The 25,183-nt window shown below is 43.6% G+C and overlaps 1 protein-coding gene across 2 annotated transcripts; it reads left to right on the top strand.

Annotated features, from left to right (window-relative positions):
• The first annotated feature begins 408 nt into the window (after positions 1-408).
• Positions 409-22,866, top strand: Thor (eukaryotic translation initiation factor 4E binding protein thor). Of its 2 annotated transcripts, none has more exons than XM_037413327.2 (3): positions 409-805; positions 20,067-20,264; positions 21,308-22,866. In XM_037413327.2, exons 1-3 carry the CDS (start codon positions 664-666, stop codon positions 21,346-21,348), a joined length of 381 nt encoding a protein of 126 aa, XP_037269224.1. In that variant the 5' UTR covers positions 409-663; the 3' UTR covers positions 21,349-22,866. The 2 variants fall into 2 exon arrangements, with proteins under 2 accessions (XP_037269224.1, XP_037269225.1); XM_037413328.2 differs by having other exon boundaries at positions 21,311-22,866.
• Positions 22,867-25,183: the final 2,317 nt, after the last annotated feature.

The following is a 25,183-nucleotide window of genomic DNA, read 5'->3' on the forward strand; positions in this document are numbered from 1 at the left end:
TATTTTGAATATTGTAGACGACTAACCAACAAAGAAAGAGTTAGGAGGGAAGGAATTAGTATAATACGCACCCTTTCTGAATTATTTTCGATCTCTCACAAGGGATTTTATGAAGCTCAAATACAGTAGATTGGCGTGTTATACGTCAAGGGCTATGACATCATGTGCTAGACATGAGTGATGGGCAGGTACAAAGAAATATGCATCAAGAAAGCGCGACGGAGGAGCCGAAGTGCACCACAGTTTCTGCACGCGGCTCTCAGTACTATTCGACTGCAGCGCCGCTGCTGCGGGCAACGCGGAAGGATCAGGCGGCGAGGCGCGGTCACGCCACTCAAAACATCTAGTACACTCTACCAGAACCGTCCAACCCGAGAAAAACGAACGCCAACCGGAAGTGCGCCGCGGGGGGGAGGGTACGTAGGTACAGCCCGAGAAGCCCGAGAAAAACGAGCGCGCTCTGGGTGGCTCTGGCAGCCCGGGGGTAGCCAAAGCGAAGAGCCCCACTTGCTCCGCAGAACACACGGAGAACACCTTGCTCGGAGTGGGCGCTCGTGGAGAACGGGCTTGCGACGCACCGCACGCGAACGTTGGACCTTGTCGACCTCACTGAGCAACGTGACCATTTTCGTCCGGGACCTGCACGAACGTGCTGCTGTAGTCATGTCTGCACACTCTCCCGAGCACAAAGTGACCACTAGCCGCAGCATACCGACTCGGCGGATTGTCATCAACGATGCGAGTCAGCTGCCTCAAGACTACAGCTCGACGCCCGGGGGCACCATATTCTCCACCACTCCGGGAGGTAACTTTACTCTCCTTGCAGCAAAGCTTCTTTTTCTCTTCTTCGATATCTTCGGGATTTGCACCACGAGTAGCGTATGAACTGGGCGAATGCAGTTTCGCGCTGTCATTGCGTGTTTTGAACCTGGTCGTGTTGCTCCACTTCGACGCAATATAACTGGCACACTTTTGTTTGTTTATTTCCTAATATAGACTACTAAATATCCGTGAGGTGCTCTAATTTGGAATCATTACCGCTGCTCTTATATCCACTAAGTGTTGTGTATTTGCACGACGAGTTCATGACGCACCGAGCACAGTGGTGTGCCTCTATTCGGAGTCGTCAATAAGTTCGAGACTCGTTTTCAAAGCAAGCCGTGGAGAGAGCACGTGGTCGCACTGCCGTCAGTGCCGTCTCGTGCCGCGCGGTTCCATCTCCCGTAAGTTTGAAGGTCATGCCACGAAAGGCGTCCCTCGCGTTGCGCTTGCGAGATCGGCTCGACATTTTCACCAATCCATTTTTCTCTGGCAATTCCTCTCTCTTCGTATTCTCTTGGCACTCGGTTTGTGCTCGTGAAATGCAAACTAACGCCGAAATATTTGTCGGGCGTTTCGAATGCAGTCGTTTCCGAGTGTGCGTGCCTGTGAGTCACCGTCACCTGTTTCATTTCGCGCTTTCAATTTTCTTCTATTAGTTGGTTGGTACGGCGTGGGTTACTTCTTTTCTTTTTCGAGTATGTCTCTAAGCAGGGGCGGCCGACCATGTTATACGTAAGCGCGGCCAGTACGAGTTTTCGCAACCCCGTGCTTATAGTACGTGCTCCGTTTTTCATTTAAGGCGTTCATGATACGGTTTCATCACACACTCGCGAATGCGAACGCCTCGTGCTGCTTGCTTCCACCGTGGCCTGGCACTCATTCCTGCGTGGTTGCGACCGAGGCGACAAAAAAAACAGCCTGTGTCGCAACTTCGCGGGCTCTTGTGCGTGTTCAATTCGTGTCCCCCATGCGTTCAGTCTAGCAGACCTCGCCCATAAGTCGCAGGTTGCAGCCTGCTTTCGCCCCATCTGGCTGTGTACGGCTAGGGTTATGTAATTACTTGCGCTAGGCATCTGGGGCTAAACCGTGCGGTCACGGAAGCGTAAAGCTGTCATCAACGCGCCATGGCGAACTGAAGAGTGGTTCAATGCGAGCGCTTAATGTGTCCGTCATTCAGTCCTTGATTTTTTACGCTTCGAACATGTTTTCCTCTGATACCGCTTATATATCTCGCGTGGGCCCGTGGCACCCGTGGTTCGGCGACGTCTCAAAACCTTGCTGTTTGCGCAAATTGCAAGCAGTGCAAAACTCTGCACTCCGATAACGAGTGAAATGCGGCTAAAAAGAGTGCAGCAGGCGGGCTTATCCATAGCAGTGGTGGAAAAATAAAACGCGACTTAGCGTTAGCGTTTCTTATTTATATATTAGTTCATTTTCGGCGCGCCACAAACGAAGGAAACAATGTCAAGGCCACCGCGGCCGAGCTAGGCGCGATCTATGCTCCTGTTAATGACGAGTAAGGAAAAATAAAATTATAAAAGGCCGCTGTAAACGTTCGGCTCCCCGTGTGTCAGTACACCAAGCAGTTCTTCGAGGCCGAGCAGTGGCCTTTTTTTTTTTTTTGTTGCTCGGTATCTCTTCTTTAAAATGAGGCTGTGTAGCGCTAGCGGAAAATTTCGACCAATAGCTCCTGCCCGGTCGAGTTGTGTTCAGCTGATAGACATCTGGCCCTACGCCAGCTGAGGCTGTTCAGTGGGGCCATGTAGCAGGAGACCATCGTTCTTTTTTTGTACGACGCGTTTTTCCTTCTGGCATCAGCTTTGTTTTTGTATGCACATGTTGCCAGAATATGTGAAATTAGAAATTCGACCAGCCAACTAGCTGGTCGAATTGCAACTTGTTGTTGCAGGTGGCAGGCAATTCAAGTGATGCGTTGTGCGATGCATCAAGGTAGCTTGCATTTATTGCTGGCGTAGATTAATCTAAAGCAACTTAAATTTCAAGGTCTCTTGCTCCGTGTAGGCTTCAGCCTAACTGGACGTTATAATAAAGCATTTTTAGCCTTTTGTCTGGCTGTCACTGCTAAGCTTGAATGCGTGTTTATGAATTGGTCACATATGTAGGTCAATGTGGCATTCAAGTGAGTATGAGAGAATTCGATATTGGAGCATAAAGAACTCTTGTTGATTGCATATACAGAAGCAGGGAATGTAAGCAAGCCTAGCACCAGCTGCTGTGTAATTATGCAATGACACGGGAGGTGATCCACATGGCAGCATTTGATTGCGGTTAGCGGTAGAACTGCTGGAAAAATGGCTGGTCTATGTAGCTCTTTTTTACCTACAATGCTATATATATAGTGATTTTAAATAGTCAAATTGGCACATATGATTTTGTTCGTGTTGTTGTGATAGTAAAACAGCTGAACTTGTTTGCTCAGGGAGGCTGCACAGAGACCCTCTAGCTTTTTACGCACAGCTGTTTCAAGCATATATATGTGGTTGCTTGTCGGTTTTGTACCACTCATGGGGTTTGCAATGCAGAATAGCAAAAAATGCAGGACTTCAGGTTGTACAGCTGTCTAGGGCTTGTTGGGTCTGAAGTAAATGTAGCTTCGGTTTAAAGGGAGCAGCTAAAGTGTGGCTACATTCTGCATTGTGTAACATTTAGTTCCTTCTCATGTAGAGCTATGGTGCTGTTAATAAAAAAAGTGAAGGGCAAATATGCTGTGAGCATTCTTGACAATTTCTTACCGAACAATAATAGTACCCTGCTGTAAAAATTGAGAAAACTAATAATACAATTATTTGTGCTCAATGAGTATTAAGATGTCTCAGAAGACTTAGTGAGCACTTGCACTGTGGGGAGTGTAGGCAGTGTTTGCTTCTTTATTGTTTCATTTTTCACAAGGCATGTTTCCTGGCATATGCGCATATTTGAATATGTGGTTTGCTTTGAACACACTGTTTTTCATTTCAAGGGTTGCAGTTCTGTAGCAATGGCTTTTATGATGCCAATGTTTTTTGCTCTTTGTCAGTGGTCGTAGCGACTGCCCACCCAGTTTATCAGTCACATAAACTGGCCATAAGTGGTGGATAAGGTGTACAGAATTGAGTAGAAGGTATTGTTGCAAAATAGTGGTCCAGGTGACAACACAAACTCGCAAGTACTCTGATTAGACTTCACGAAATACCTGGCTTTGTTAAAATAACTGTCGCATATCAATTTGCCGAGGAATTTGCACCAGTCGTACGTGGACGCAAAGTCTACAAATGAACTAAAATTTAACGACACCTGCGTGTTACTTGTTTGCGATGATATCTGACTATACGCTGTTCCGCTTTTGATCAAAGCTTGTGGTCGTGTTGATGTGTAACACATATGTGATATGAAAAGACACCCTCATTGCGCTTTTTCCGTGCTTCGAATGAGACGACTGCAACTCACTACAATGCCCTGACATGCTGATCGACAAGCTCACGTTTAATCATGCTCTTTTATTTCGGCGTTCTTCTAAAGGTGGTTATTATATTGATTATTTCCCGAAATCATTCAAATCTGTGCGACAAAGACTAGACGTGACGAGCGAGTACGTTTCTGCGCTTCGGCGCCACAATAAGAACACTAGGATGGTACACGTCATCGCCACTAGGGCACCGTCACTCAGGATGGTATTTGTGGAATGTATCACACCGAAAACCTAGCACTAGTGTCGATGTCGCAAGGCAGTCTATTTTCCGTTTCTTCTTCTTAGCGTTTGTATGCTATTTGATATCGAATTAAAATAACTTCCGTGCGACAGATGCCGTTTAAATTTGGCCAAGAAGACCTATGCATACCAAGCGATCGAATGATGGGCCCATCTCGATTTTGAAATTTGATGTCAGTGCTCCTTTAAGCGGGATTCACACGAGGGAGAAATCCCCGGAGGAGAGGCGAGAATGGCGCATCACGTGACAACGACGTCAGGGGCTAGTGTGTCCATGCGACCTCTTCGCAGCTCCTCGGGGGAGGTGGGGATCGTTTCTCTGACCGGTCAAACGATCATTGTGCAGCGGGGGATGTCGCGGTCTCTGGCCACAGTGTAGCCCTCTCTCCTGCAGTGCTTGCAGAACGCGGCAGCTGTTCCACATTACGCTCCGGACTTGTGTGCACCGTGATGGCGAAAATGAACGATAAAGCAACTTTTTTCCTCTGTTCTCGTGGAAGAATATCCTCGCTTGTGGGACATCTCTTGTGATGACAATGTAAAACTAACCTAAAGAGTGGTGTGTGGGAGACGATAGTCAAGCAGATGATGGGAGTGCTACCATTCCTATGGAGTGATATTTAGTTTTGTTTTAAAGTGGTTATTCTGATAAGAATTCAGTTCAGTTCAGTTTATTACCTTAAAGGCCCCCCTTTCTAGGAGCGGCATTACATAAGGGGTGACATTGCCCGCTTTTGTTGTTGTTACTGCTGCTGTTCTGCTTATTCAGCCTTATGAAGATGTCTTACTTTATAACAAAAATTTTTCAACGGGCCTTTTTATTCAAGATTAGACGCTTAAAATATTGGCAGCCATAGAATCCGAGAGCTGCTTTTTATTTTCAGAAACTTGACATGTTTCACATTTTACTTTATCGGCTGCACTGATGCAGCAGAATGTTAGGCTGAGTTCGCTTAGTGAAGACATTGATTGATATGTGGAGTTTAACATCCCAAAACCACCATATGATTATTAGAGACACCGTAGTGGAGGGCTCCAGAAATTTCGACCACCTGGGGTTCTTTAAAGTGCACCCAAATCTGAGCACACGGGTCCACAACATTTCCGCCTCCATCGGAAATGCAGCTGCTGCAGCCGGGATGCGAACCCGCGACCTGCGGGTCAGCAGCAGAGTACCTTAGCCACTAGACCACCGCGGCGGGGCCGCTTAGTGAAGACAGAAGTGGTCTTTTGTTAACTTGTGTTTCGAAATTATAATGAAACGCTTGTGCAGATAATTGTAAAATATTAATAGGCTAGATCTCTTCTGTTCTCGGTTGTTCTCATGAGAGAAATGCTATGATAGCATAATTTCTTCGTTCACAGAAAGCCAATCGACATCTAAAGATACGGAAATTCCGATCTACAGACTCAATAGTAGTATTGGAGGAGTCTGAGTGGCTGTGAGCAGTTTCGTAGTTGAAAAAAAAACTAAGAAAGGTCGTTAATGACGCTGCCTGGAATGTCGTTGTGGGCGAGTTCGTTTTTGCAAAAAAGAAAAGCTTGCGGTGGCGAGTCAACCCAAGGGCAATGCCATGTCTGCATTCCACACACACACACAAAAAGAGAGGTAAACAAGAAAGTTTCTAAGAGCAGCAAAGCGGAAGGGGTGGGGGGGGGGTGTGCAGAATGGGCACTTCCATAGCACTTTCTTCACCAAAACACCCAAAAAACACCAGCACTTTCCTCCTTCTCCAGTCAAGACACAATGCGGCTTTGAACCCCACCTCTCCAAGACGAAAGCTTGCCGATATCTATAGCTGGGGGGTCAAAGAATTCTTCAGTGCGCCCGCCTTATTATTTGGTGGAGGCTCTGGCCACACTGATCTCCCCCACCGTTTGCCTCGTCCATGTGAGTGAGAGACAATTGGGTGGACTTATCCTCGCCTGTTGATGTCCCTAGGCTCTGCCTTTATCCCCCTTGTATTTCTACCTCATGTAAATCCCGCTTTATGGATTGGGCGGTTCACGCCTGCGCTTTTAGGTTTTAAAAGTGCGGCCGGCTGTACATAGATAGAGAAGTTGCAGTTGGACCGTAAGGAATAGCAATGTTATATAAAGTAAGGCTGGCATCTTACTATTTCAGATCTGATTTCATGTAGCTCTAGAAGACGCTGTTGTAAGAGAACACGGCCAGGCCAAGGAGAGCAACTTTTGTCACGCAGTCTCTTCGCGATGAGAGCAGAGCACATCAATGTGTACGATAGCTGCCGGATGATGACTGTTGAGAATGCATGCACCATCGATATGGAGCGTGCACCCCCTTTCGTGGCTTTTCGTGCTCGGTCAAGATGGGAGTTTTTTTTTTCTTCGATGAGAGGCTTCCCGAGTGGGGGGACGTCATCGTATGTGCCATCAGGCAACCGAGACGGGCCAGCTCGTTTAATCCCAGCTTCAGCCAACGTTAACGTTAGTGGACTAGGTTCAGTTTACAAACTCTCCACCGGCACCTTGCTTTGCTAGTGTCTTTTTTATCAGTTTGGCCGACAGGTGGCGAGAGCGTTTCATCGAGATCCACCCTCGCCGCTCGCAAGGCTATCAAGGCTGTGATCGGGCGCCCAATGTGCGCGTTTATGTACATTTAACTGTGTAGGAAACATTAAATACATCGCTGCAACATATCTCGGCCACTGGCGCTTCTTCTGTGCTTGCTTCAAAACATGTGAACATGGCATGCTCTACAGTCTTGAGTCCAAAGCTCCTGAAATATCAGGCGTTTCACATTGGTGTGTGTGGTTTCGCTACCTTTTAGTAACGTTGTTCACTGCTTTCCCACATGACCTGCTTTTTTCGCAATTCGTCTAAGGTTATGACGACAGTCATTTGAACAACATTTAAAATTTTTATTTCTATACAAAGCAGGGGCATAGTCAGAAAGTTTTTCGTGAGGGGGATTGAACCCGTTCAACCATAATCCATGTTCATGCCTGTGTTTGTATGTGTGTGCGCATATATGCGCAAGCAATAATTGAAAATTTTCAGAGCATGGTTTAAACCCTCCCCCAAACTCCCTTGACTACGCCGAATACAAGTGTATTCGCCGAATACGATGAATACAAACGATTCGCACAGAAACACATTCGCCTCGCAACTAACGACGGTGGCTTCCGTGCTCGTGAGCACCCCCCCCCCCCCCCCTTTAATGTAAATGTTGCTTTGTGCTAACTCGGCGGGCAAATCTTGCCCAATGCTCTCGCTAGCGATTCAGGATGAATTTAAAGGTTGTGCTTCTTCACGAATGACATTCTTGAAGCTGCGGTCCTAATTGCTTTTTTTTTTGGCAGATTCTTCACTTTTTTTTTTTGTCGCCAGGCATGCCTTTTTTTTTTTGCTTTCGAGATCTTTTCAAAAGCGTGTTTTTTTATTATAGTACAGCAGAATGAACACACTGGCTACTTGGAAAGTACCTGGCATCTGAATGAAATGCAGCTGTTGCCTTGTACATCGTATCCGGAGCATGCCTGAAACTTGTGCACATTGCTGACATAGTCACTAAGGTCACGCATAGACCCATGTTCATGCTCATGAAAGCCTTCGCCTCACGGCCGCTTTCACTTGCGGTTGCCACTCTGCGACTGCCGGTAACAACACATTTCTTGACTTAAAGCACCTTGCACTTGAACTTCAGTGTGAAAAATGCCACAAATTTACTGCTGTCATTCTCCGCGGTGACATTCTGCCCTGATGGTGGCAGCTCTGCACATTCTATTTCGTTGAACGATGGCGCGGACAGCTCGGGCATATCGTCTTCCATGGCATCAGCAGGAGTTGTGCTGCAAGAAGCTTGTTTAGATTGCGGTGATGCAGTTTCAAGGCTATAGTGACCCCATTGCTTTCTCATTTTCGTTTTTTCTCAGCTGGCTTTGATAAATATGAATAAAGAAGAATTTCTGCAGCGCACCGTCGGTGAGACACCACTTAGGACTTCGGATTTCAACAGTTTCTCCATTTATCAGGTGCACATACGTTTTCAGAATGTCCTGGTCGTGATAATGCGAATAACATACTCTGGACTTGGTTGTGATGTCCTTGTCGGCGCGGGGTATGGCCCGGTTCCACGCCGAACGTTGTTTCATGTCGCTCGGAGCGGCAGACCGACCGGCTTGTGTCGGTTCGGTATCCGCTCGTACAACCGGGTACACAGCACGTCGGCATGACTTTGTCGGCTTAGATGAACACAAAACACTTCATTGGATTAGCAGTCATCACACCAGCTCCGGAAAGGTTCTGAACACATGGCAACCGAAGAAAGAATACATGCAGTAATAACGGAGACCAGGCAGGCGACTAAGCGCGGGTGGGATTCTGGTGCGACTGCAGCGCCAGTCGAAGCAGAATCGGTGGTGGTTCCGCGCAACGCGGGGCAGTTTGTAATCTGAACCTAATCTAGTAACGTTGGCTTCAGCCGCATTCATTGCCCCGCATGGATGCTTTTACCCGCAGGTAAAACACACAATGCGCAGGGATGTGTTGTCAATTTTTACTTTTACATGGGACATTACAGCAGGGTCGAAAACCTAACAATAGTATCCACATAATTTCTATTGCAATAATAAGGATATTGCACAATTTAGCTTGGTGTGTGAAAAAATGAGGAATTCGATGTCTTGCTTCACAAGTCATATGAAACGAGCCCACATCTGATCTGAACCTTCTCTCTGATTGCTCCAAACTTGCTCGAAAAGGCTTTTCTGTATGCGCTAAGCCTGCTACAAAAGGCAATTTTGCCTGCTCTCAGGATTGTTCCCAAATCCATGTACCAACACTGTTCCATCCCTGAAAAGATACTTCTTCAGCGAGTCCGAGTGACCGCCACTTCATTTTGCTGACATATGGAGGTGACACTAAGCTATGCCAATTTCTCAATTTCTTGCTCTCAAGGCAGTAAGCAAGTAGGAAGTGCTAGTGCTTATTGAACCAGGTCGTATAGGGAACATGCACTGAGCTTGTGGCGCCGTGGTGTGGGAGTGAACGAAAGGAATTGGCACACTCTGTGCAGCAGCCTTGAGCAGAGCAGCGTCAGGTTGCTAGCGGTGCTTCGCAATGCCGCCTATCAATTGCTGTGTCGTAAACTGCCAATAACCACAGGAATTTATTTATTTATTTATTTAAGGAATACTGCAGACAGTTTTTCACCATCCTAGCAGGAGAGTGTTACATAAGGTTCCTAACACAGAGGTCAAAACCAGAAGAAGTCGGAGCGTGCACGCAGTCGGAAGGCAGTGAATTCCAGTCTTCAATGGTTCTTACAAAAAAGGAGTACCTGAATGTGTTATTTTTAGGAGCATATGGTCTTACAGTTTTACAGATTTAAGCACCTAGAACAAGGTTTTTCAGTTTTCCGCCGTGAGTGTGCTTCAGAAACGGGTAGGAACACTGGATTAGTGTATGCGGCATGAAGCAAGTGATCCTTTGGGCATGTTTATTAAGTACAGGCTATTTCTAGTTCACTGTCAATTTAGTCTTTATACAAGTTAACTAATATATATACCGTGCTGAAAGAACAGAGGGGCCGAACGAAAAATGAGCTTGAGTCTTCAGTCCTCAATTCATTGGTGCAAGGCAGTCAATAGATCCAGCAATCTTCTCAGTATGCTCTTGCTCTTTTTCCACCTTATTACGTCTTATTGAAAACATGATTGATTCCGTAAACTTAATTCTTTTCTGTTTGTTTTGGGCCCCAAAAGAATCATGAACCATACTGTTACCTTTCTGGAAGCCTGCTTTTTTCATCAAACTAGTTACTTTTGTGCACTTGCATAGAAAGTGTGCATAACTGACTGAAAGTGGCTGCAAGTTGCCACTCTCGGTGCTGGTGGCACATTGGCGCAGTGGACTGCTATGCTACATGTAGGTGCAGCAAGTTTTCCATATTCACTGACTGAATTGCTGCTGTTTGCAATGTTGCTGGTAGTACAAACTTAAATTGAGTAGATTAAATCTACTCAATTCAAATTTGTACATTGTAGATGTGAAACGCACTGAACATGCCATGTAACGCTGTAACCTATTCGTAACATTTACAACCTATAGGTGGTGCGACTGTACATACAATATGGCGGTCGTTGAGATGGTCTCCCTGAGAGAGACTGTTCCGGAAACTAGACTTTTAACGAAGAGTGCGATTCTTAGCGCTGTGGTGGCCCTTCGATTTGTGTTTTTGAAAGTAGAAATCACTAACGCACTATATTAAGTAAATAAATGCTGGGTAGCACATTGGGTAGATAAATATGTGCAAAATTCTAAATAAGGCACACGTATGCTCTTCATATTGGTGGCTGTGCGTAATCACGTGCAATGCCTGGTGTGATGCTGGAAAAGTATTATAATGGGAGCCTCAGTAAAATTTCTCTGTAATGTCAGAAACATTTTTGTAGCTTGCGAAGCTTGTTGTCTTGTCTATAGCACGAAGTGAAATAAGGTGACGAAAAAAAAACAAAAAAAAACATGGATTACAATACCAGAGCACAAGCACCAATTGAGCCATATCATATTACTGGCAATATGATTGTAGGGTGCTTTCTTGATTAAAAGAACAACAGAATATTAAGAGAATGAATTTGGCAAGCAGGGAACCAAAACCAGTGGTAATATGTAATTCTCACGTTTAAGAGGTGACGAACAGGGCGGTTCTTTGACAATACTGTCATTATGCACAAACCTAGTGATAGAAGGGCACGGAAACTCGCGGAAGTGCACTTCATAAAAGATGCGGGAGATGTTTGGATATCTGAGCCGTCCATTTGCCTTTTAGAATGTGCGTTACGTAAGCCTAATGAATTGAATTTGAATGTTACTTCAATAAAACTTCAGACGATGGGCAGTGCCTCTGTTGTGTAGTTCCTTTTTTGTGCTCCGTCCCGCTTGCACTGAAAAGTTTTCAATGTGAATACTCGTAATGAATTTATCAAAGCAATGTCATTAAAGTGCGCATATCAAGTCCCTGATGCAGCTTCTTGAGCACTGTGAGCTTAGTAAAATTCTTAGTTTACACGGGACATCACAGCTGTCAACACTCAGCGTGAAAATGCTGTTGACTGCCTCTTGTACCGACATTGTTCAAGTCCTGTGACATTGCTCATTATGACCGACATTGCTCATTGCCTTGTGAGACCACCTGTGAGGTAGAAGGTATAAAACAGCGCAAATAGAGGGACTTGTGGAACAATATGAATGAGTCTATAGTAAGAAATGCAGTGCTTGCGTCAATAGTACTTTTCCTGTAACCTCCTCTTTGTGCGGTTTTTACTTTCCTCCTTGTATCAAATCTAGCTAGCCCAATTTTCAGTACGGATTGAGTCCTAGATAGTACGAAAAATATTCTGGAATAAGTGAAATATTTCCATTGGTGATTTTCATTTCATTTATTGTACTGTCAAGACCAAACAAGGCGTTAAAAGGGGTGTAGGTTACAGGTTACAATCAGTAGTTTGTACAGCATAAGTAAAGCATAAATGTGCAATTCAGAGTAAAAAGTAAATATACCATGACAAAGTATTAAATCAAGGTAAGTTATACAATGAATACAATACGCGATAAAAACAAACATACACGATATGCAGGAAAATAAATGACAATCTAGTAAGCAATACTGCTTAAGATTAAATATCACTACTACATAAAACATTTTTGGGAAGGTGGTTCCACTGCAATGGCGTGCGAGAAATGCATAATTGACAAAACGTGTTGGTGCTCCTAAAAGGAACATGAACCTTATTAGAATGATCGATGCGACATGATACATAGTGCGTATTATGAATGAACATGACATGCAATGTTGTGTGGTGAAATATTCTATGAAACAATGATAAACTGGAGATTTTACACCGGGCTGCAAGAGATGAAACTGATAGGCTAGTTTTATGGCTGTTACGCTGGCAGTTCTGTTATAAGTAGAAAGAATAAAACAAGCTACGTTATTCTGAACTAGTTCTAATGCTTTAATGTGTTTAGTGTCATGAAGTTCCCAGACTTATGAGGATGATGTCAATTTTGGACGTATTAATGTTTTATAGTGTAATAGTTTTAAAAAGTCAGCAGCATCAAAAAAGTTTCACCTGAGGGAGCCAAGGGTGCGGTTAGCATTGTTAATTTTGTAATTGATATCTGTTGTCCAAGTAAAATTTGATGTGATTGTTTAAGTAGTATACCAGAGAAGAGTTAGGTGACTTAAATACATGCCTAACGTTACATTTGTTAATACTTAGTTCCATTAGCCAAAAGCTGCACCAGTTAGATACTATATTTAAATAGGAGTGAGGCGATTACAATAGTCATCTGAATTAATTTCTATAAAAGTATCGCAATCATCAGCAAAAAGGTGGATATTAGAAGTTACTTGAGAAGGTAGGTCAATAATATGTATTAGAAACAACAAAGGACCGAGGACCAACTCTTCGGGCACTCCTGAGCCAACATGGCATATTTATGAATCGTAGCCGTTAGTGGTAACATATTATAAGCGATTAGCAAGAAAGCATCCGACCCATTTTAATAGGTTAATGTCAAGATTTAAGTTCCGTAACTTGTGGATGAGAAGTTTATGACACACTATCGAATGCTTTTGCAAAATGCAGTCAGCGGATGAAAACGGTCAAGAATTAGATCAGTAAAAGGTACGAGTTGAGTCTCGCATGATTATGATTTCCTAAAAACCGTGTTGTGAAGGCGAAAAGAAGGTGTTATCTTCAAGAAAGTTGAGGATGCTTCTGATTACGAAGTATTATATAATAGTTAAAAGCACGTGCTGGTAAGAGAAATGGGGCAATAGTTGGTCATTAAGCTTTTGTTACCTGATTTGAGAAGTGGAACTACGTCCCCTACCTTCCACTGATAAGGTAAAGTACTTGTGTGGAGTGATAGGCTCGATAGAGCTGTCTTCTATAGTAAATAAATGCACATGCAAAATACAATGCAGCTCCTTTGTTATAAAAAATTGTGTAGTGAAACTGTATTATAATCTATTTCCCCAATGTGCCTAACAAACACAGATTGTTCGACATTCATTGTGCACACATTTGAAATGAATGCGCGAAAAATCGAACACGACAGCCGCCACAAAATGTGCGCAATCTATATACATATCCCGATACAAATATAACAGTGTGGCGGTCACAAATTTACAAATTATACCTATAAACAGATTCAAATGCCAAAATCATAACACAAGGTAGGTACATGTTTAAGCACAGTATTCAGTAATAAATGTACTTATACATTCAAACAAAAGAAAAAAATAAAGTATTCACAAGTACTTTCATTTATTTTCTTTACTAAGCCTCAGCAACAATTTTCTCTTTGAGATAGAGCCCATCACCGACCAAACATTACCTCTGCAGTAACTTCTTTCAGTTCTTTCAAGCATAAAACCATAGGAGTGCTCAATTTGGGTGCCTTATTGGTGTCGGAACTCGCATCAGCGGCAAAAATCGCACAGACCCCTGGCGTAGGCAGTGGTGGGGTGATGGGGGGGGGGGGGGGAGGGGGTGTTTGTGTACATGTACACATACAAAGAGGTGCACCAGCATGCTTAAGGAACGGTAAAGCCTCAACTTGAAAGAAGTTTCTGGGTACACTGCTGGCACAGCCAACAAATAAAAAGAAACCAATAAATAAATATGAACCATTTTGAACTAAACGCTTAAGGCAGCAACAATATGATGAAAGCCTTATGAACATTACTTGTGTTTACAAAAGCCTAGGCTATGTTACAGAAATTTATTATAAAAGCTTTCAAGAAATTGGAACAATTGGACACCACGTGAAGTGAGAATGTACATTTGTCAGGAAACTAGAATTTTTTTTCGAAAGAAGACACTCAGCTATGATCGCCCACGTGTAGTCACTGGTCAAGTGATTATCCCAGGAGACAGCGGCATTCCTAGTCACTGTTTCGTTCACAAGTATCGCGCTGCTGTCCTATTCTTGTGAAGCATCTGGTGCAGTTTTGACACTGATTTCATTCTGGTAGAACTATCATTTGCCAGTAGTTCTGTCCGCAGTTCAGCGGCATTCATGTCTTTGATGTCGAATGATGATGTAACCTTTTGCTCTATTTCCTGGGCGCAGTGAGGCCTCTTCATGCGACTTTCTTGTATGAGACCTTCGTTCCAATACTCCAGATCGAGTTTTCTATAAACATGGATGGCTTTCTCATGCACAGCAACTTCAAGTTGTTTCGCCAGCTTCAAGGCATCGGCAGCAGCATTCCGTTTATTTGATTTCGCATGGAGATGCTTCAGAATGTCATTCTTTTTTTCGATACCTTCGCTGGAATACAAGAAGAAAATACCAGGAATTTTTGTATATCGTACAGCGCAAGTCGTCGTTGTCCTGAAAAGACCTCCTGAGGAGCATAGTGCAATATTCTTGCGATCAGAGGCCGGTCAGCCCTTGCTCCCTCGTGTCGCAGAAGTCCAAGTGTGCATCCCTGCAAGGACGTGCCTTGGCATGACAGTGTGAGGCCCAGTCACCACGACGAGACACTGGCCTTTGCTTCTGGCGTGTGACACTTCACGCTACAATGTCGGTGCAGTGTTTTCCCAGATTAACGATCAAGGCAGAGAAGCAGCGATAGCCCAGTGTCGCAACTGAACGAAAACGAAAAAAAAAAAAAAAATTGACCGGAACAAAAACGTAACTGGAATGTCATTGATTATTTCATTCCGGAGCAGAAACGAAATATTTTTATCATTTTTCATTTCACGGGAAAACTTGGTGATGCGGAACAACTGAGGTCATGCAATGTGAGCGATATTCTGCATAACTGAGGGCACAGAGTCAGTTCGTATCTATAGGGCAGGTATCCCTAAGTAAAGATGTGTCCAAATATTGTGGAAAATGAAAAAAAAAGTGGCAACCATGAGGCTCTGCAGAGCTCCGCTCTTGACGACCAAACCTGGGCGACCCAGCACGCCTGTGAGGCTGCGTCGAGGCAAGCCCTTGACGTCCCCTCATGGGAGGCCTAGGCCCAGCCACCTAAACCTGCTGGTTTTTTATAATAAAGTTTATTCCTCCTCCCCCTCCTCCATAGACGTTTGTATTAATTCAAGGGGGCTTTCGTATGCCTTTCGCACAGGCCGCCCTGAAGCTTGCTTGATCAGAACAGTGGTCGCGCATATAAAAGAATACCCTCGACAACAGGCTGCTGAGATCAAGCTCGCACTATTCCCAAAAAAAACATTGAGCCTGTTAAGAATATTTCTAATTCACTTTTCAGATAATTAAATACGGTAGGGCACAGGTTTGCGTTATTTGGTTATGAATGCACGGTAAAGCTACTTGCGCTTCCCTTAGAAACGTGGCAATTTATTTTAGTCCAGTCCCGGGTTCTTAAAGGGGAAATATTATGTTTTCATAGTTAATTTAACTTAAATGTTTTGCAGAAAATAAAAACCGTTACAAACCATTGGGGAACTTTTTTATTTTCTCTCTGGAATGGAAGCGGAACAAAACATTTTGGGGTGGAACAAAACTAAAACCAAACCGGAAAACCCTATGATAGTGTTCACTTCCCGCATGCTAACGCTAACCCCTGCGGAGCTGAATTATTCTCAGGTTTATCAGGAAGGACTGGCCGTCGTCTATGGAGCCACGCATTTTTATCAATACATAGCGGGCAGACATGCGACTCCCGAGTATCCTAGGGCCCCAGAAGCAGATTCCACAGACACTTTCTCCTCGTTTAAACCGATGGTGCATTAAGATGTCAGCATAAGACTACGACGTCGTGTACTGTCTTGGAAACAAGCTCGGAAACACCGACACACTGAGCCGCTTACCCCTTAGCGAAACCATTGAGGATACACCTCAAGTTGGCTGCGTGCTCATGTTCGAAGCGCTACTATGGCCCCCCACTAACAGCCGATGAAGTCATAATGGCCACGCAAGATGACCCGACATTGTTCAAGCTGTACAATGCCCTGATGGAGGGCAGAGTTCAAAACTTCCAAGAATGAGAACTTCAACACTTTTTACTAGAGGGCAACGGAGTTCAACTGTCATCGTGGTTGTATCGAATTGGGATCACGAGTTGTCATTCATGGCCCACTTTAACAATGAGCAATGGCTCTCATTCATGCCGGAGATCGAGGCGTGATCACAATGAAGTGCGCCCGCAGCTACATGTGGTGGCCGGGAATCGGCAAGGGCATCAAGATAGCTGCAGAGTGCACAGCCTGCCACTTGAATCAACGTGCTCCGCCACGACCTCCAGCACCGGACTGGGGCAGACAGAGGGCAAATAACACAGTGCAAATAGGGTTATTTGTTCCTAAGAAATCAACTTCCCCTCCTTTCAGCGTTATATCTCTCTTTCGTTTACTTACTTCCCTTGATATTTTTTTATTTCTATCATTAAATTGGAGAGTTGCATAATAAAAAAGAGGGAGTAGATTTATTTATTTATAGATTTGTTATTTATTTCAGAGAAAAACTGCCAGTCTAGTGCCGGACTTTGGGCAGGGGTGTGTGGCGCAGAGAACGCAACAATGTGTAGGAGGTACAGCAGTATAGATAGTGTTGAATGAAAGGGCGATGATTCAAAATGCAAAAAAATAGAAGCGACATAAAATACGGTTCACAATCCCAAGAATGGCCATAATACACTAAACACAACAAAAACTATAAAAACAGTGCCCACTAGGTTATGTTGTTTGGGTAAAAAGTAAAAAGAACTCGAATACCAACTGTAGCAAAAATAAAGTTGGCAATATTAAGAAGCGAGACATAGCAGAATCGAAGCGTTAAAGAGTCGTGCAGAAGCGAGGCATTGAACCTCAAGCAGTCAGTCTGATCAAGATGGGTATTAAAATGAAGCGCACTATAATATATATGAAGGTGTAGTTATGAGCCATGTGAAACAACTAACGCATGAAGAAACTAGTTGAGATCGACACTTTCAAGAATCTCTGGTGGCAAATTGTTCCACTCTCTGCTTGTGCGAAAAAAAAAAGGGTACCTGTATATAGGGGCTCAGTCACTTTTTTAAGATTAAAAGCATGAAATTCGTGGCGCGAAATTGGTTCGATATAATTAGTTGTATTGTCAGCTTATTATATGAGATAGAATAGCTTCGTTATTTCGCGATAACGTCTCCATTCCAGGGTTTCTAGTTTAGCGCTTTCCAGTAGAACTGACGGATATGTGTTACTTTTAGGCATTGAATATGAATTTTACAGCTTTTCGCTGTATTGATTCAAGTTTATCTGTGTTAGGTTGCGTGTGTGGGTCCCAGACAGCCGATGAATATTCTAGTATTGGTATTATGTACGTTTCACATGCAGTCATTTAAGTTCACCGCATGCCTTAGCGAGTGCCCAGCTTTGGCAGCCTAGTATTTTTAAGGCCTTTTTCTCAGTATAAGAGACATGTTCATTCCATCTTAAATCGGATGTGATGACAAGACCAAAGTGCGTGTACTGCGAGACTAAGGACAAGAATAGATTGCTTAGGTTTATTGTAATTTTAATGGATCTTTTTGCGGGTTATGATTATCGTCACAGTTTTTCTCGCGTTAAAGGTTATTTGTCATTTTGTGCACCAATAGAGTTATTTAAAAGAACCTCGTCGCTGCAAGCGTTAACTACTTTAAAGCATGCAGGCATCTGCAAAAAAGCTTTAGATTTGCTGGAATATCACTGGTGGCATTATTGATATAAACTGAAAAGAAAACAGGCCCGAGGACGGATCCCTGAGGTATGCCAAATTTAAGCGGCGCGGACGGCGAGTTCATACTACCGTCCGTAATATCGCACCCGGTGAATATTACTCGCAATTTCAAAGCCTGACCTGAGATGCATCAGGTAATTAGCACTAATTAGCTAATTAGTTGATAACTGTAACTACCATGTAACCGGTAAAACTCGAGAATGTGCTGTAAATTGAGCGGTCTGTGTGGTACACTGAATGCTCGGAAGCATGCATTTCGTCCTTTTAACAATACCCTATTGATGTGCTATACTGTCGATCTTTACCTCAACGAGCCCTAAATATTGTTTTGCGGGGTCATAAAAGTGCCTTCCATAGGAATCCTCTTTTTTTCACGTGTACCCTATTTTAATTTTTACGTGGCACCGTAGAGTACACCATCTCAACGCTAGATGGAGCTACGAGGGCTTGATGGCTGTCACACTCTGAACAAAACTGGCTAGGGAACTTTTTTTTACCACGTGATTCAAATAGCTCTATACCATCATGAACTAGACATATGCCAGTACCTGAATCCCAGAAAGCAATTGGATATCTTCAAGCACGTCTCCACGGTAGCGATTCAAGTGCGGTAAAACAGCCGATATTTCCGAGAGCAGCGCCCATAGGCATTGTGCATTCTTTTTTAATAAACTGGGAAACCCCCACTATTGAAACTACGAAACTGTAACTCCGGCAGAAGAAAGGTTCATACAGTTGCTCCGGCAGAAGAAAGGTTCGTACAGTTGCTACTTGAAACCGTGAAAGCAATGAGAAAATCAGAAAGGGAGAGGAGTTATTATCGTTTTGATCTCCAGTCCTGTAGAGTGACGCAGGGCCTCGCCCCCACAATGCGGGAAAGCGCACCTCCTGCTCGTGATACAGAATCCTGGGGAGGCTTCCAGCGCTTGCTTTCGTCGGGACGAGAGAAGAGATAGTGTAATTACAGCATGCGACAAACCTTTGTAATTCCACTCGCACTGGACGGATTCTTAAAATTTTTGCGGCATTGAATCAGGAGGCAATAAGCTCTTCTAGTGAATTCATTCCATGGTTACTTGAGAAAGTGTTCCAGAGCCCCTTCAATGCATTTTGTTCGACAGGTGTCACGACGAAAACGAGCCCATTTTGCGATAATAGCGCGCGCTGGACCAATCTGTGCGCGTGTTTGTGTGTATGTAACAAAACATATGAATAAGTATGAACTTGGCAATTGAAGGGTGGACTAGGGGCCGGATTTCGCTATTGTGTTCAATTATTAAAGGCAAAGCTTAAGGGTCCCCCAATTTTTTTTTATTCTCCTGACGAGGATGAATGGAAATAGTGAATGCATTTAATAAAGCATTGCATTAAAAGCATGGGTGCGCAATAATTATTTCTAACTGCTCTTCTGCCACCATGTTAGATTGTGATCTATGACCCGAGCCCACGCTCTGAATCTTGTCAGGTATTCTTCACTGTGAGCGGCGGCGGCGGGAAAAGGGGGTGGGGGGGTGGGGGGGCTTGCTTGGAATTTTACGGTAGTGGTTATGGGCTCTACTGCTGACCCGAAGGGCGCAGGATCGTATTACGGCTGTGGCGGCTGCATTTCGATGGAAGTGAAGTGCTGAAGGCCTGTGTTTTGAAAATTTAGGTTCACATTAAAAAGCACCAGATAACAAAAATTTCAGGAGCCCTGTGCTACAGTGTCTCATAACCATACAACGGTTGTGGGATGTAAAACCCCAACAATTATTATTGACACAGATCTCCTGCTGTGACACGGGGCTTTTTCTGCAAGTAATAGTCCTTCCCCTTCTCTGTGGTGCAGGCTCACGCATCGTCTATGACCGGAGCTTCCTTATGCAGATGCGCCACTCTCCATTGGCCCAAACGCCACCCAAAAACTTGCCTGTGATCCCTGGGGTGACCCTTTCCAGCAGCCCAGATGTCTCCAAGGCCAGTGGATCTCCCATGAAGCCCACAGAGAATGGTGCTTTGTCATCTCCAATCAAGGGTGCCAAGCCTGGTTAGCTGCTTTTACCACACTTATTTTGCACCTTGTTTTTTGCTTTTATTTTATCTCTCCGCAGACTTCTCTTCCAACTCGCACGTACGATATGTAAATTGGCACCAGTGTCATTAATGTAAAATGCTTGGAAATTCGGCAATGAAAAGACAAGTGCACTGCATGTTGAAAGGACAATATTTGGCTAGAAAATCTGAAAAACCAGCTATAAGGTAGACAACTTGATCATAGCCAAAAGTAGACATGCTTGAGGGAAAACAAAAAAAATATACTTTTGATTGATTAGATATACCAGGTGTTTACCAAAAATGAAAATATGTACAGTAAAAAACTTTGAAATAACTGCACATACTGTAGCAAGAGTTCTTGATTTTAGAAATAATTTCAAGTGGAATAAAGTGTCTTGCAGCAGTGCAATTCTTGAAAGGGCCAGAAGTGAGTGCCTTCCTTTTGGATACAAAAAAAAAAGTTTTACGCATCTTCATGAAATGAATCATGACAAGTGGGCGAATCATTGATAATCGTTCTTACCGTAAATCGTATGTGACATTACCCACTCCCTCATGCAAATGAGTGACGAGTGTGTATAGTAATAACATTTTTCGCAGTTGGGCTGCCGCTTATTGCGCCCTCGACTTCAATGTAGCAACTCGTTCTTAACGTTTCCGTTTTGTCATTGCTTTCAACCACTCGGTCTTTCCACACTTCTTAAACTTCAGTGCGTGAAGTGTGCCCGTTAACTTTGCGGTCAAATGAGGTATATCTCTTTTAATGTTACAACAAAGCAATTTCAATGTGGAATGCGATAGTATCCTCTGGATTTTATACATTTCACTCAAAATCCAGTCTCCCCAATTCTTTCAAGAGGTGAACTATTAGTTTTCTTCTTCTCCAAATACTCATCGTGTGCAGAGATGTTTTGTCTTGTGCCATTTAGTTGAAACATGTAGCATGAGCTGGAAGTGTGCACGACTATTATGAAGCATAGTTTAGACAACTGCACGATACTTTGACAAGCTGGCATTTTTTGGCTTTCTTTCTAGAAGGATCGGGTGACGAACCACAGTTTGCAATGGACATCTAGTCCGACCAACAAGTGCCAAGCTATTTCTTTGACTCGTCTCGGCCAAGTGCACCACCTCTTTGTATTTTTCATATTGCTCCAGTACGGAGTGCCACCAGTGTCAAATGGTGGCTGAATTGCCTTGATGCATTCTTTTTGTTTCCTTTGGCGAGCACGACAAGCAAGTGGGCGCACAATTTTTTTCTGTTTTGTTTCTTTGGTGTGTGAAAATGTGGTGCCCAGTTTCTTTGGTGTGTGAAAATGTGGTGCCCAGGTAAGTAATTATGGGCTAGCAGCAATGTGACTTGATTTTTCTTTTTAGCTGAAATTGCATTTTCTCGTATATTTACCTGCAGAGAGCAGTATAGCATGCACTCAATGAGTGTTGTTTTTTTTTAATTATCTCACCAACGAAACAAAAGCCTGCAGTTGCAGCCTGTGGAAGATTGCCTTCTCTCATTTCCTGTAGGGCTAGATGACAGATATTTTTTAAAGATTGGGTGCAACATCTTTTACTTTTTTTACCACTTCTTGCTATGGTACCACAGGAACCATATTCCTTTTAAAGGTTTGCATTGGGATCAGAACTAAAAAGGAGTGGGACTTGTGTTCCAATCCTTCAGAAGAACGGCTATTTGGGCTAGTTGGTTAGAATCCATGGTGAATACATGAATCCATGGTTAGAATTCATGGGCTTCAGCGCGAGCACGAAGGTGCTCGCGCTGCAGCTCTTATCAATCCTTCAGGTAGGTTCACCTCGATAACTTCAACTTTGTATTGCTCAGTCTTTAATAAAGTTTCTAGGGGAGAGTGAAGGGAGAGTGTGAAAATATTGGTTTCTTTCTGATTTGTGGGCTTAGTCGGTCCTTTGTGTTTGTCGACCAGTTGCACTGTCTAGTGATGGTCTTCCAAAATTAAATTGCTTTTATATGTATTCACAGATGCGGCCACCTTATTAGTTACCGACTGATCTGGTTGGTATAATTACAATCTAACACTACGACTCGTACAGATGTGCGTGTCTAATTGCTGTTGCAGCTCGGGGCTCATTTAGAATCTAGCTGACATTTTTTTTTAACTTTGTGCTTCTTGGAAAAACCTATTGAAATGTGTGTTGAGCTGATTAGACAAGCTGCATTGATGATGCATATTTCTTACAAATTCCTTTTTTGTTGTCTTTGTTCTTATTGTAATGCACCAAACGAAGCCAAAGGTGCATAGTTTTTTTTGTAAGACCTTGCTTTTTTTTTACCAGTGTAGTGAACATTTAACAATGACACAAATGCTTGTGCCATCTCAGATTTTATGTGATGTTCTTTCCTGAAGGATATGGCTTCACGTAGCATTATGTTGTTGAGTAGTGCCTCAGTGTTTGAGAAAGGTGGGAAGAAATGTCAATGGCAGGGTTGCGCAGTGCTTGGTTTCTTGTTGGCCATTCCCTTTTGTTTGTTTATGTTGTTTGGATGTGCTTTTGGAATCAAAATTCTAGAAGACATGTTTTTCAAAAGTTTGTTGGCTCAATAAAAATACAAAAGCTCATGACCTAGTCGTCGTCCAGCCTGCTAATACAATAAGAAAATGGCTAGCAAACAAACAAATAAAAAAAGACGAGGTGCAATGAACGACGAGGCCTTAACTCCAAGTCGGAGTGGTGCTTCACATGAAAGAGGGAAGAGTAGTATGATACTCAAACTTATGCGTGCTGCAGCGTGTGCCAGTTTGACGAGGCAGTTGTGCTCATTGGTGCAGTCTGTATATGTGCTTGAATATATAATGCTCTGTAGCATGGAGCCACTGTTCACAAGCAACCAGGTGTGAAGATCCTTCAGTGAAATTTAGTGCAAATGTGCCAGCTTACATAAAACGCCAATAGGGAGGGTGTGTTTGCGCAAAAGGTTGATCAGGAGCTTGCAGTTTGCAGCTCCTGAACGTCTTCTGGCATGACACATTTGGACAGTGTAACTCCAAACAAGGCTTAAAGAGACAAGTTCTTGAATGGAGGGTGTCGCTGGAGCCAATGATTTAAGAACAGCACTTGTTGAAACATTGGCTTCAGCGTCACTCCCCGATCAAGGATTTTTTTTATTTGGAAATGTATGTGAAACTTAAGTGCTGTGCTTTAGAAGCCAGTCATTTCTATTTCTCTCAACATTGCTTTTGCATATTGTGTACGTGCCAAAATGCAAAATGTTACCGCTGTGGACTTCAGCCATACTACTGTTTTCAAAAGTGCGAGTGCCCAGTTAGGCACGAGTTCTCAGCTGCATCTTTGTTTTGCACAACTTTTGAGCCTTCTCACGTACTGAAGTAGCCTTGGGATAGACTCTGGTAGACATCTGCATGGTATCAGCGTGTGAAACAGGGTGAGTTGGTTTAACTTCATTTTTTAAAACAGCGCAAAAGGATTACACGGGACAGGCACAGGACTAACAACTGTTGGGTTTATTATGCAGGAAGAAATAAGTACATGTCCGGCTGTGCACACATCACCGATAACTGTCACTTCTTTTAAGCAGGCTAAATTTGCAATCATGACAGATAGATGGGTTATATATGCAAACATCATGGTTGTTTTTAATGGTAAAGGCTTCTGTGATATTATGTGATGTTTGGTCAGTGTGCCTGAAGATGGCTTGAGTGCTATGTGGATGTAAATTGTTTTTTTATAGCACTCATGTCATCTTCAGACATGTTGACCAAAGGTGACGCGAGATTATCGACTGTTTCGGCAGTGTTTCGGTGTTTGTAAACAAACTTGCTCGTGCTGAACGGCCCGACCCGCCCAAAAAGACTTCCTGTGAGCCACTTGTGGTAATGTTTTTTGAATGGTCCCTGCGGTGTTTTCATAGAATTTAAGTTTGTTGCTTAATTTTTTTTGGTGCATTTCTTAGGATTTGTGTAGCAATGTTTAGCATAAGAGGCTGGACGTTGTGCACGGGTGAGGTACAAACAGGAAATGCATAAACTGCAGAAGTTTGTCAGCGCACTTAATGGGGCCAGTTGGTTCTGCATGTCGACAATGTGGGTGTACTTTGAAGACTGACAGGGAAGCGACGGGACGCACCTGTATTTTCCCTGTCCAGCCTTGAAAGCGCACCTATATCCTCAACGTGCAGAAGAGTTGCCCGATCCATAGTGAAGTTACACAATTCGACTTTTTGACTAAAGCTGAAAACCTGCCTCCTGTCAAACCACGATTATATTTGTGTTTTAGGCTGAGCACACAACCTCTGGATAAAACATTTCTGCACCTGTGTCTCTGTAGGCAATTTATATAGAGATCAGTGGTGATCGGAACCACTTGCAATCTTAAAGTGTTCAGTGCCGTGCGACTGAGAAATTGTAAAACGCACTCGTTACGCGAGGATGTCAACTGCGGCTGAGTCACTCGAATGATTATGGTTTACTCATGAGTAAACTGAATTTTAAGTTAAACCCACCTAAACCTGCAGTGCATGCAAATGAGCTCTGCACAGACCCTTTAGGTGGCGGGAGGGTTAAGAATGGAAAATAAGACAATCGCCTGTTGGTGGCATGAAGCCATAAAGGGAATTCGTACAGATTTCCTTGCAGTTTCGTGCCACAAACGGGTGGTTGTCGTATTTTCCTTTCCTGCAGTCTATGTTCCCACCGAAAGATGAATTAGCTAGACTGCGACGATGTTCATTTGCAGCAGCAAGACAGGTGATGAGTCATTTTCTTGCACAGATGCGAGCCCACTCGCAGGCATCGCTCTCTCTCTCAAAAAAAAAAAAAAAAAAAACAAAACAAATACAAAAAAAACCATGGGACATCGCGATGCAGACTGTGCAGCGATTCATGTTAAACGTGGCTGCTTTGTGTCGATGTTGTTTCG

Source organism: Rhipicephalus microplus, chromosome X, assembly GCF_043290135.1.
Source record: "Rhipicephalus microplus isolate Deutch F79 chromosome X, USDA_Rmic, whole genome shotgun sequence".
Classification (NCBI taxonomy): domain Eukaryota; kingdom Metazoa; phylum Arthropoda; class Arachnida; order Ixodida; family Ixodidae; genus Rhipicephalus; species Rhipicephalus microplus.

What these genes read in the sequence shown, in the direction of transcription:
- Thor (XM_037413327.2), top strand. Translation starts at nt 664, where the DNA reads ATGTCTGCACACTCTCCCGAGCACAAAGTGACCACTAGCCGCAGCATA. An exon ending in ATTCTCCACCACTCCGGGAG is followed by an intron (nt 806 to 20,066) that starts GTAACTTTACTC and finishes TCTGTGGTGCAG; the next exon opens with GCTCACGCATCGTCTATGAC. An exon ending in AATCAAGGGTGCCAAGCCTG is followed by an intron (nt 20,265 to 21,307) that starts GTTAGCTGCTTT and finishes CTTTCTTTCTAG; the next exon opens with AAGGATCGGGTGACGAACCA.